This window comes from Limulus polyphemus, unplaced genomic scaffold, assembly GCF_000517525.1.
Source record: "Limulus polyphemus unplaced genomic scaffold, Limulus_polyphemus-2.1.2 Scaffold574, whole genome shotgun sequence".
In the NCBI taxonomy this organism is placed as follows: domain Eukaryota; kingdom Metazoa; phylum Arthropoda; class Merostomata; order Xiphosura; family Limulidae; genus Limulus; species Limulus polyphemus.
The window spans coordinates 213286-227089 of NW_013666184.1; the positions used below are offsets into that span (position 1 = coordinate 213286).

Here is a 13804-nt window from a genome sequence, read left to right on the forward strand (position 1 = left end):
ACTTCAATGCTGTATCTTATCTTTTTCAATCCACTTGTGATAAACAGAACTGGTTGAATTAACCAAAGTAATAGACTACCTGTAAGCAATTATATCAATTAGTGTCTAATAAACTAATCAATTAATCCAAATTATAATTAATCAGTTAATGTCACAAAAGTAATCAACTAATCAAAATTAGGGTTTTCAATTATTTATTGTTTTTCTTATTCCATCTGTCCAAGTAAATGAAACATTGTTATTATGTTTGCTCTTACACATAGAGCTACATAATCTTGAACTGCTAACTGGATGAAAGGCAAATAGCTTTCAGCACCCACCACCAACTCTCTGGATACTTAAGTGTTAAGTAAGATGTAAATTAACTCTCTGGACCCCACCATCCATTTTCCCCCCAGAAATTTATAACTAATCTTTGTTGTACTAGCAAGTACAGACCTATGGGGTTAAGGGGCAAAACCTCTCCACTCATTTTTTTCAAAAACTAATAACTTATCTACTATTGTGTAAGTAAATGCAGGTCTAGGAAGCATTTAAATCCCTCTTCCTAAATATTTTCAGAAATTAATATTAAAATTACCATCCTTATGCTACTATATAGTATCAAAAAACAAATATTAAAGTTCAGTGTTTTTATTTGATTGGGCTATTAAATACCATAAAGAGTTTTCTTTTTGTTTTCTGAAATCAACAAAGCTGGAGAATACAGCAATCCAGAAAATAAATATGAGCATCAATTAAATGTTGCCATGTTAATTTTTTCTTGACACTCTAAGGCCAAGTAAAAAAGAAAATACACGTTTAGCATCCCCATTCTCTTCTTTTTTTTCAGCTGCCTCACCCCACTTTTTTAGCAATTTTTTGCCTTTTTTGAATTATCATTTTTCAATCATACAAATAAACAAAGAAGACTTTGAATAAAAAATGAGATGAACACAGTTGATTCATTTTGCCCTTTTGTTCTTTATTTGTCATAAATTCTGTATCATTTTGATGAAAAAAGAAACAAAGAAGACTTCTGTTTGACATGGATACTTTGAAAACAAGCAACAACTATGAAAAAAGGATGCAAACTTTTTTTAAAAGAGGTCATTTAAAAAGGGGGTGGGCCTCCTCCTTCCTTGTTTCACAAAAACTCAGGACATTAAACTTTCTTTTTACTTGGCCTAATAATGTGCCTAGACTTTATAGATTTGTTTTATCAAAGTTAGTATTGTTTAGGACACCTGCTCTCTTAAGGTAAACTTATTACTGATTTGATTTTTCATTATTCTGAAGCTAAAACTCTCATGAGAAAGATGTTTTTCATATCGTTGATGTCTAAAATAAGTTACAATTCAAGTGATATGATTATATATACACTTTTTTTTTTTAATGCTGGAAACAGACATACTGTTTACCAAGGATATAATTTTCTTCCTGATATCCTTACACATTAGTATAACTATTTAATTTCAATTAAAAAGTTTGAAAAGTTTGTTCCTAGTTCTTTTTTTCTTAATATAAATCACATAGACATAAAGATATAAACTCAGAAATTGCTGGATTATAACCTGACTGAAGTAACCATTTACAGAATATATTAACATTATTTTAACTTACTTCAGAACCAAAAGGTCAACACTAATAAATCCAAAATACCATATTATAATGAAAGTTTCTTTTTTCATATAAAAAATACTGAAAATTACACATCTAACCTTTAAAAAGTTAACTGGCAACATATCATCATTATAGAAATAATACATTAATGCAACTAGTGCAGAAGATAAACATTGTCGTTACTTGTTAACACAATGTGATATTATCTGAATAAGCTTTCTTTCTAGTTTTATTCTTATTCATGTCATACTGGTTTTCAAACACCGTAAGATAACATAACTATCAAAAGTTTTATTTTAGAAAATAAATTGAAGTTATTTAAATTTTTAAGTTGTTTTACTTTAAAACTCAGCTACTTCAAGAACATAAAAAAAATACCAAGTTTCTACTTTGGCCAAGCACTCATTTGCCTAAAATAAACCAGCTATGATTATTCATTTCCTCTGGTTGGTTTAAAAGTGTAAGAGTAATTGCCTAGTTATAGATACAACACTTAAGGTCCCAATACTGATATCAACATTTATAAACATGTAAAACAATACTAGATTGTCTGGAATAAAAATTATAGAAATGTATATGTAGTACTGTTGAAACAGGTGAAAGGTAAGTGAATGAATCTTTTATTATTTCTAAATGATAAACAACAAAGTTACACTGCCTGTATAATACATTTTCATGTACAAAGTTTAGAATTAAAAAGGTAACTTATTCTACACTACTGAGTCTGAAGCTTTATATAAAAGCAATTTCCCATGGCTTTTGATAATTTTATTCATTTGATAAAATTTTTTGAGACAGATTTTTAACTCTTTTACTAATGATTTGGTGAATTACACCAACCACGTGACCCCAAAATGACAATCAGATGTTTAAATACTATAACTTTTAACATTTATTGTGTATATTCACAAAATTTTTCAATCTTTTGGTAGGCATTACAAGTCTTTTACAGACACAAAAAATCTGAATTTTTTATTAAGTATTTTGACGAAAAAAATTTTCCCTGAATATACGTATTTAGTGTGCTGACTGCTTCTTGTGCAAAGTGATTTTCATGTTAAGACAAAAATACTTTTCATCTGAAAATTTTCAAATTTCATTTACATGATCTCTAAAACTTTCTAAATAAATATTAAACTTTTTTTTTGGAAAAACTTTATACTTTATCTGTTATTTTCTCTACCCTAACTCTATATGGATTCACAGGGCTGTAAGGAAGCACTAAGGCCAGTCAGGCCATGGGCTGACTACTTTTTCATGACATGTACAGCTACATGTTATGTATTAAAACTTGCTTATTTTAATTCAATACATTACATTGTGTGTATGCAGTACTTGTAGTTAAAATGGCTCAAAATTCAATCTCATAGCATTAAATTTTAAAAAATTGTCTGGTCCCAGACCCCCCCCCCCCTAAAATGGCATGCTCTGCACACATCATGTGTCACATTGTTTAGCTGTGGCAATGGCCTGATCACTCCAATATTGCAATGTGGGGTCAGTCAATTTGACTGCCCTCAACCACCATAAACCTTTAAAGTTTGAAAAATCTAAAATAAAGTGAGTAGTACTGTTCTATCCTCTTTAGTATTGGCCACAAAGTTCCAAAGTACTAACCCTGAGAGTTTATATTTCTGACCTTTTCACATCTATTTCCTGTATTTTCCTCAATCATAATGCAATGAATCATCACTCTTGCCATTGGACTGTTTATGAGATACTGTAATACCACATCATTGATAGTAAATAAGCTAGTGTGGCTATAATTACTATAATGGTACACACAAAACCACAGTAATTTACCTGGCTTTCTAACTAAGCTATATGTGGGTTTTTGAAAAATCTCATTTCTCTCCAGAGCAATAACTTATTCAACAGACTTCAACATTTCCAGTCAAATTCAAGCCAATTACAAACTGCTGTCAGATTTTCATAGTTTGTAATGCACTCTTTTAATTGGTTATAAACATGTACTTAGGAGAAGTAGGCATAAGTAGACAAGAGGTTTCAAACAAATGGAGCAGTGGGCATGGCAACCCTTGTAGGTTTGCAAAATGTATTGATATCTTAGCAAATCAAAAAGGTGGGAGGTTCTTATTTTATATTCTAACTAGTAAGTGTCTGAAGTTTGACTTTCTAATTTAGAGATTGTATAAACTAAGCAGTAAGGCATGCCATATGACACACAAAAAAAGCATATTTGGCATTTTTTACTATATTTTCTTTTGAATTAAGAAATTAAAACAAATAATATTAAGATTTGAATTATAAATTAGACAGTGATGCCAATTGTACTAACATGCAATGATTATAAAGTTAATTACATTTTGAAAATAGCTCTCTAATATGTGGTGACATACACCCTTTGACCTGTCTGTAGAGAGAGAGAGTTAATCAATTACATTCTATCAATCAACCAGCATGGAGTTCCTCAAACTACATTACATATAAACAAGTATGCGAGTGGTGGGTACTGTCTGCAAGTTGCCTTCTCTCTAGTCAGCAGTTCAAAAATAAAAAAACAATGCTGACAGTAGATGCTGCCAGACAATTGACTTTCCTTTAGCCAGAAGTTCAAGAAGAAAAACAAGTTGGCACCATGATGCTGCCAAACATTTGCCTTCCCTCCAGTCAATAAGCCAACAAGAAAAACAATGTGGTGGTGATGGATGCTACCACAGTTGCCTTTCCTCTATTTAGCAGTTACAAATTTGATGTCAATGTAAATCAAACCTAAAACCCTCTAGTCACAAGTTCCCCTCTCCAATCACCAAATATGAACAAACTTGAAGTAAAAAAAATACTTACTAGGCTAACATTGTGCAAAGCACAGACAGTCCAAACAAACATAATAGCAATATGTCAATTAGTTTGATAGTTACAATTACTGTAAATAAAAACCCTAACTCTGATTAGTTAATTACTTTGGTTACAATCAATTTAACCATAATTTCAATTAATCATTATTGAAATAATCAAAAACACTAATTTCAATGAAATGATTATTTTCATGAATAACTGATGGAATAATCAAAAAACAATAATAATTGGAAGCTAATCATGTTTAATTGATTTAATCACAATTTTGATTAATAGATTAGTTTATGTTACACTAATCATAATTACTGCTCATACATAACAATTAATCAACTAAATCAACCAGCTCTACAAAGAGTATGACACAAAGTTAAAATTATAGATCATTTGGTAAATTTACTTCATATCACTTTCAACAAAACAGCTTTCTCTTTGAATGTGGAAATATCATGTGCAATAACGTACTCTCATCTTAATATTTATATTCTTTCATAAATTTTCTGTTTAACTTGTGTTCAAATGGGATTTAATTATCCACCCTTTAAACTAAAACACTGAAGTAATTTATCTTTAACACTTTAAATTAGATGAATTTATTAAATAAACTTCTTCATAGTAACTAAGTGACTGTGTATTAAGTTACACAAGTGTTTTTCTTTAATAAATCACAATATCCATTAATTTTGTTTCCTTCAACACATTTTAACTTATGTATGAAACTATATTTCTACTCTATTGGATAAACATTATAAATCTTCTTAGTTAATGCTTCTAAAAATTAGTTGTTCATGACAAAAATGAATAATGAACTTCATGAATATAACCGAAATGAAAGCCACTACAAACAAATTTTATTTCCAGAAAAATAAAAAATAAATTATTTATTACCCTTAAATGATCATTTTTACAATTAAATGATTATATTTCCAACTCTGTAAAAATTCTTACACATAGAATGATAGTGTACCAGACATAAGTTCAAAATTTATACAAATTAAAATATAATATTATTTACATTTATGTAATTCATTCTGATAGAACTATACAGAAACTCGACAAGTTTACTTAACTTTGAATACATATCATTCAAGCAATGAAAGTTGGAACTTAAAAAAAAAAACATTTTTAAGCATAATTTTATTACTAAGATCATGATAATTTTGTGTAAATTTCCTAGTTAGCAAGCAATAAACAAAAAATTCAGTTGCAATGATTGGTCAGATCTATATCCAATTGGGGGAAGCAATGTTTGTAATATTATTAGTTGCTTAAAAGTTAAGTATGTTAATAATAACTTGCCTCATAAACCACAATATGGAATGAAAAGATTATACAATAATTTTTGGTGTAAAAATATAACATTTTGTGTGAAGTCTGTGTTTGGCTTATAGCAATACAACTCTGATAAGTAATATGAGCAATACAGTTTTGCTTGATATAATATTCTAGTTAAACTGGACTGTTATTCTTATTTTTAGCAAATAATAATTTTATATATCTTTTTAATCAGTTTTCAATGGATTAACTAGATTCCCACTGTCCCTATCTACTATCTAGCGAAACCACAGCCAAGGGAACGGGCTTGGAAAAATCAGCGTGGAAATAAGATAAGAGATAAGAAATGATTAAAAACCAGTTTGAAAACTTGATTCCTAAAACAATAATGAGCACTTAAATTTTATTACCATATTTTGAACTTTTTTGAGTGCAGTTTCCTTTCCATTAGTATAAAACTTAAGTAATTTAAGAGATTTTCAATGTATTAGTTTTATATTATACATAGTAACAAGTACACATTTCATATAATATTCAATCTTTAATATCATGACTTAATGGATTTTTGTGAAGAATAAAGAAAAAACCTACCTTTCAAAACATCTATCAACATTGTCAGACATTAAAAGCAACATACATAGTTGCTCTAAAGCAATAAGTTGCATTTCTCTTTCATCCCCTTGGCCCATATTTAGCCATTCTAACAAAGTTTCGGGATCCACCTCAGCCATTTTCATGAACTAGTCAATGCCACAGCCTGAAAGACAGAAGTTTACAATGTAAGGTATTAGTTCATCAGCCCAGTATCATCTTACACAATTCAATAGACCAATGTAATGCACACTGACCTTTGAAATTGCCCAACTTACAGATTCATTAACATTTTATTAAATTTTTCTTTTTTTTCTTGCAAGAGAAAAAATTATTTTTTTATTTTGAACTCTTAATGATGTCTTTATGAATGTAAATAAAGACATCATTAAGATTTCAAAATTACAAATTAATAAGTATAACAGTTCCAGAGTCAAATCAAATGCTTATGGCTGATCTATCAGTGGTTCAAATTTGTAGCAAAAACTACTCAATATATCGGAAAATTTGTTAATATATTTCATTACATTTTGACATAGTAAAGGTTTTTTTCCTTACATTTGTTCTGTAAATACAAACAGGCTTGAACCTATTATACATTTGAATTCCAGCTGAGTCCAGTGAAACTTAGGAATGACTTTACATATATTTGAGTGGAGTTAGCTTTCTGCTTTAAAAAAAAGAAATTACTTTATCTACACTTCCTTGTAAAAAACAAGTTCTGAACTAAATACATGCAGAATGGAAAAATATTTTTATACAATGAATGTAATGAATATTATATTTATGGAAAAGAATGTGGAACAACCAAGCAACTAATTAAATTTACCATAAAATTGAAAGAATTCCTTAATTCTCAGTTATGGTTGATCACAAAAAACATGGAGTCAAATAATTAAAGGTGTGTAAGTTTATTATGGCCTAGAAAATTTACACCAAAAATCAATGACATTAGTTATTGTACATTCTTGTATTTCCTGTTGCAAGTGAGTATGATCATTTTGGTGCATTTTCCACATGCTACCAACTATTTACTGACTATATTTTGATAAATGCTTCGATCTTGGTACATGTTTCTGTATAATTGTCTGCCACTAGTATCTGCTGGTGGCCTTTGAACAATTTTGATGGTATTAAAAACTGTTAAAGCTATTCAAAATTAACATTTTCATAATCTGAAAATGTATTTCCAATAGACACCTCCATATACAGAATAGCTATATCCCTCGTGTGTTTGCTTACGAGATCTGCATGCTACGAGCCCTGAGCTAACTCCCACCTAAAATGCATGTTTACATGAGCTGCACTGATACATGATAACATCATCATGCAACAATTGCCTCCACCAATAGGAGGATGACACAATCTTCATACACAGTAACTTCCCTTAAGCACTTTCACTCAAAATAAGTTCATTCTTAGAGGACAAAAAAAAATGTTCTGTTAGTGGAAAGATTGGGTGGGAATGTGTAATGAGGTGAGTATTTATTGGAAATACATTTTCAGATTAGAAATATTATCTAATGAGATGATACCTCACTTTTTTTTACAAAGAATAGCTAAAATCCCATTTAATTTGCTGCAGGGGCTGGTGCAAAATTAAACCTACATAAGCTCCCTTCAGAAAATGCCCAAAGGGAAAGTCCAAAGAGTGTGACAACCATGGGAGAAAGCACCTCATCTCAAACAGGGTATACTCTTCACATGAAATGTAAAAGGGGGGGGGGAGACAAATAAACTCCAAGTGCCACAGGGATAGGAGGAATGAGAATATGACCATCCAAGCACTTGCACAAAAGCAATCAGTGAGTCACTAGGTAAAGTGTGGTTAGGGAGTGATCAGACCATACAGGGTGTGCTCACCTCAACTGCACAGACTGAGGCTGCACAAGGAGGGCACACTAGCTGTTTGAGGGGTGACCTGCATTACACTGACAGTATCACAACAACCCTATTTCTCACCATACTGGGTAGAGGAAGGAGGGGTCTGGACACCAACTGAATAAGTAGTGGAAATCAGGGCTGAGCTGGCCAAAGAGGCACCACCAAAAGGACCTGATAAAGAGTGTTGAGTAGGAAGATGAGGACCTAAGGGAGGAGTAGATGAGGAAACTAGGTATACAGCCAAAGGTAAGATTAGTGAAGCAATTGAGGATTTTGAGAAATTCGTGCAATTGCTTCGTGGAAATTTCCAAGTTTAAGACAATTTCTTGAGCGAGCAAAAACAAAATATATATAAGGTAAAGTTGGAGTGTGGTACATGTATATATAATAGAATGGTGTAGGAAGTGAAGTAGATGCACTAGCACAAATGACTGAGTGATTAATTACTGATGCCAACTCATTAGTACTTTGGAGGATACGGAAAAGTTGATGTTAACAAGCAAAAGCGGTACTTTGATGATATATTCCTTACATGTCGCTAGTGTACTAGCACAAGTAAGAAGACAACCAGCTACCTCACCATAACAGTAACCAATCACTTGAGAGTTTTGGTTATAGTTTTGGAACAGTCCAATGTGTCACAAGAATTAAGCAATAAGGTGTGAGAACTACTTGCAAGTAGTGCTGCATACTAGTTGGAAATTCGTAGGGACACGAGGGAAAAGTTGTTTAAAATTCATTTCTGAGGTAGAAAATCAGTTCCTTGCAAGTTCTTGTTAAGTTCTCAGGAGTTCCCAGCAGTTGCTCTCAGCCATCTCTATGATGATGTTGAAAGTATCCAACCTGCAAAGATACACCTTGCCAACTATGTTGTAAGTAGAATTTTCTGACCCTCAAGCTTCAATCAGTGTAATTATAGAATGTGTTAACTGATTATTAGTAGAAGTTTACAAGAGATAAAATTTATCTATATGCTTATGTTTAGTATTGTTGTTGATTATGTATTGTGAAACAGACAATTAAAGACTATTATATTAATAACTGAAAGAGTCCGACTCAGTTTCTTTATTTAACTGTAAATTACCTCGAGTTAGTGACTTGTGAGCTCCACTCACCACCACAATCCTCAACTAAATAAATTTGGTGTAATCGGCAGTATAGTTGAAACTCCAACAATTAGCCTCAGGGTGCTGCCAATTACACAGTCCTGGCTGAGAGCACTGACAACAAGATTTGAAGGATAAGGAACAGGGGACCAGAAGAGAGGAAGCTTGAAGTTTAGAGGAAAAGCAAAGGCATCCATGAAATGCAAGTCTAACCAAGAGCAAAACCAGCAAAAAACCCTGGGGGTGAAGAGACCACACCATTGGCAGAACATGGTCTGACTGAGAGGAGCAACCTGCCACCAGGTTTAAAGATGTGACAAAAGATAAGATGAGCTTGATGGGAAAGAACCCAGAAAAGGAGGTCCAATGCCCAAAATCAGAGTCCTTGAGTGAGTGAGATAAGAAACAACTATATAATTGTCAGAATAGGTCATGACCAATTGATCCACCAGAAGAGAAAGGATATGGGAAGATGCCCAACAAACATTAAGAATTTCAAGCACATTGATGTGAAGTTAACTCTCTTCCCATGCCCAAACACCAGAAGACATGATGTTGTTCAAAGATGCATCCCAACCCAAATAAGAAACAACTGCGAACAAATGGAGATTTGGGCTGGAGGTGATAATGGAACACAAACAGTAGTATTGGCACAGTCTAGCCACCAAGAAAAATTCTCATGAAGATAATAAGGGAGATTCATAATCAAGGACAATGGGTTCTGAGAAAGATTTGACTGGTCTCACAAAATTAACTATACATATGCATGCCCTAAAAGAATTAGTGGTTCTAGGGATGACAAAGTCCCCAGATGTGAAAGAACATAAAATGGAGGATGAAAATGAGAAGTGCAAACCACTGTTACCAGACATTCCGTAGCTTGCAGGCAAAGAGGTGGATGCTGAACTCAAACAAAACAAGAGTAGAAAAAAATGTCTAAATGTACTAAATACTGTGTAGCCATAAGAAAGAACTTAGACAGTGTGACAAGACATCACAACCAAACAGCCTCCTGCAGAAGAAGGGGGATGTGAGAGAAGGACAAAGGACATCTTCCAAGAATGGGCAAGTATAAGCCAATTGCCCATAAAGTATTGGAAAAACAGTCTCAGTCCATGAAGGTGGCAAGGCCCTCACAACTTGATGGAAGACATAAGGGGTCACCAATGCCATACTGAAGGGAAGAGCACATAACTGGAAGACTTGATTCCAATGGACAAAATGTAAAAAACACTTGGAAGACAAGGTAATCAGGATAAACAAAGGCATTTGACAAGGTGACCATGGTTACTCACCAACTAGATGAAGAAGACCAGCAGAGAGAAAAGAAATTCTCCATCTGGAACTGTGGAACAACCTGAAACCAAGTGAGATATGATAGGTTGATTACCAGATGCCAATCCCTAGTCTACTAGGGAACCACCATGAAGAGTAAAACAACCTGGAGAAGGGGTGTATACACTATCAATGGCAAGTTTGGATAAAAAGATCTGAATCCATATGACACTGAAGATAAACAGGAATGGAAGAGAAAAGGAAACATGCAAGAGGGGAAGGAGAAGTGAACAGACCATGGGTGAAAATATAAAAAAATACCATCTATCGGTAGATAACAGACAAAAAAGCAGGTGAAGTGAGACAGATGGGCATCTACAGGGATTGTTTTCACTTTTTTTTTTTACTAGTTTTACTTTTCTAACATGTTGGTTGGCCTTTGTAATGGGTTGCCTTCAAATATGTTGGATAAAGGAAATTTAAGGGAAGGCTTGATAAATACTTAACTAATGAGGACTGGCTTTGTTGCTGTTTTTGGTTTAATGGACAGCCTCTTATTGTCCTTAAATGTTACGCTAAGAATGCGGGTAGGGATCATCAATCCACTGCCCAATAATTTGGTATAGACTTCAGAACAGCAACTGAAAATATCCTCACTGACAAAATCAACAGATTACATGAATCCCGGATAAGTTCAAGATAAGCTGCTACAACAACCCCTCAAAAGATCACAAGAATTGACAGCAACAAAGTTTTATAGTTTTGGTGGTTTTTTTAAAGTTTAGTTTAGATAACAGGTCTTTTTGTTATCCTAATATGTTACATAATACTAAACTTGTATCCTCTCATCCTATTGTCTACAGAATATAGCATAAAGAAATAAGAGGTTTTTATCATATCAATCCCTGAATAATCTTATAAACCTCTTTTCTCATTAAAATAAGTTAAAAATTCTTAACTTATCCCAATAAAATAATCCTTCCATCCCTGAAAACACTCTTGCAGTCCTCCTCTAAACCCCTTTCTAATTAAATTGGTAATTACATTTAACTTGTAATTAATATGTTTATTAATACAGTAGCTTTGTTATTTAAGTGAAATGGCATGTGCTGTTAAGTTTATTGTCCCTCAGAGTAGTAAAGATAAACCTAAAGCTTAAATGTAGTTGTGTACATTCTGTTCATCAAAAAGTGATTGATTGCCTCAATAATAATTGTGTTTATATAAAATTGTGAGCTCTATCAAAAGAATTAAATGTATGCAACTTATGTTATCCTGAATCTACTAGTAATCTCACTAGTCACTGTTATATTTAGTTTTTTTGTTTTATAATCAATGTCACAAAGTACATTATCATTTAAACATTGAGAATACTTAAGAACATTTAAACCATTGACTGTTGATTCACTGTATAGGGTACAGTCTACCTCCTGCAGTGGAATGCAAGCGTGCCACATACGGTGTACGGCTGTAAAACTTCTGCGCACATTTAGAGCAGCAGCAGTCAATGGGTTAATGAAAACCAAAGCTTCAATATAGTCGTGCATCCTCTTTTGTCTCACATTGTTTTTTGTTAGTTTCTAACAAATATCTCTAATTTTAAGTCTCCTAATAGTTTGTTCCATTTACCAGGATTTTTTCTAACTGATACACATATTGTGTTATTCCGTTACTTAAATACGTTTTCAAACAAACTTTTATATAAGTTTAAATTATTTTACTACCCTAAAATAACTCGGAAATGAAATTAAAAACATAACTAGATTCAGTTACAGGCCTACATTAGGTTTCAAGTTAATTGAATACATCTTCAATTGCTTGAAAGTAAATTTTTCAAAACATACTCAATAATACTGATGATCAGAGAAAATAAAATAAATAGAGCTCACTAGATGGAGTATTTATATTAAACATCTTTCAAACATATCAAACAAAAAATTAATTACCAGAAAAGTCTGACCAAGTAATGTTTATTTTCACCAACACAATTCAGTAGTTTCAGTTGTCTTTTTGAAATTTTAAGGGAGCAATCTATGGAACAATATTAGTTGCATTTTCAGCTTGTTACAGGTTTCACAATGTACTACACTGCATACATGATACTATTTCTTATACTAAAGTTTAGGATTAAAAAAAGTAATTTAATCATGAATTATTGTACATAAAGATCTTTATGTTAAACAAAGCATAGTTCAAAAATATCTTAAACTAAATATAGGAAGTTTAGCTTTCTAAGAATAATTGATTAGCTGAATGTAATCAATTAATATGTCTGATGATTAATCAATCAGCAAATTCTACTAATTGTCCAGCTCTATCTTCATGGTCTATTGTACAAACATGTTACCAATTATTCACTAAACTAATCAAACAAGTCAGTATGATTAACCAATAAGAGTATGTTTTAAAAAAAAGAATGTCATGTGTTCGGGAAGCAAGAACTATGTTTTTCCTCAAACAATTGAGAAAATTAGTGTACTTACCACAAATCATTTCAGACTACAAATACTTTCATGTTATAAAAAACTTGTTTGGCAAACTATTGAATTGGAAATGGCTCATAAAAAAGTTAAACTAAGATACAAATTAAACATGTTTGAACAACAATAGTTTTTATTACTGTATTTCATACTCAAGTCAACTGACTTTTTATGAACTCAAAAGGAGAAGTGCGTATCAACTAATAATTAAATATACTTCAGACAGTATTTATAAGTGTTTAATTTTGTTCAACTCATATTTGAATTGCAGGCTAGGTTTGATTATTACATTTTTATCCAAAACTCTGAGGATATATATATTTAAAATGGCCAGGGTAAGTACCAGTTTACCTTTATACTAAATGCATGATCCAACATATAGTAACACAAAAACATTATCATACACTTATTTTGCCAAATGTGTCCAGCTTACCAACTGATTTGAGTCACTCTGTACTACCTTAATCCTTTCCAGACAGGTCACAGGTCAAAGGCCATGTCATCATGTTTGTTGATTCGCATTCAAATTTTTATTGAACAACTATTTCAAACTGTAGGCTATAATTGAAATATTAATATTATACATTACTCAATTTCTTGATTTAAAAGTAAATATTAAAAAACACAATTAAACATTGATTATTGCATGTCACGTGGTATGTTGAATGAAGCACTGGTTCAAATTAGATGTTTGTGATGTCAAAGTACTAAGTCAATAGTTTCGTACAAATTAGGAACTCAAATTCCCAATATTGACAAGCTAGAATATAAAAT

General features: G+C 32.0%; 1 protein-coding gene across 1 annotated transcript in view; it reads right to left on the minus strand.

Annotated features, from left to right (window-relative positions):
- Nucleotides 1-13804, minus strand: part of LOC106459200 (E3 ubiquitin-protein ligase HECTD1-like) — a 161324-nt gene that overhangs the window by 140752 nt on the left and 6768 nt on the right. The window contains 1 exon segment of the mRNA XM_022385634.1: nt 6286-6451. Within this exon segment, the coding sequence (XP_022241342.1) occupies nt 6286-6431 (146 nt within the window). The 5' untranslated portion in view covers nt 6432-6451.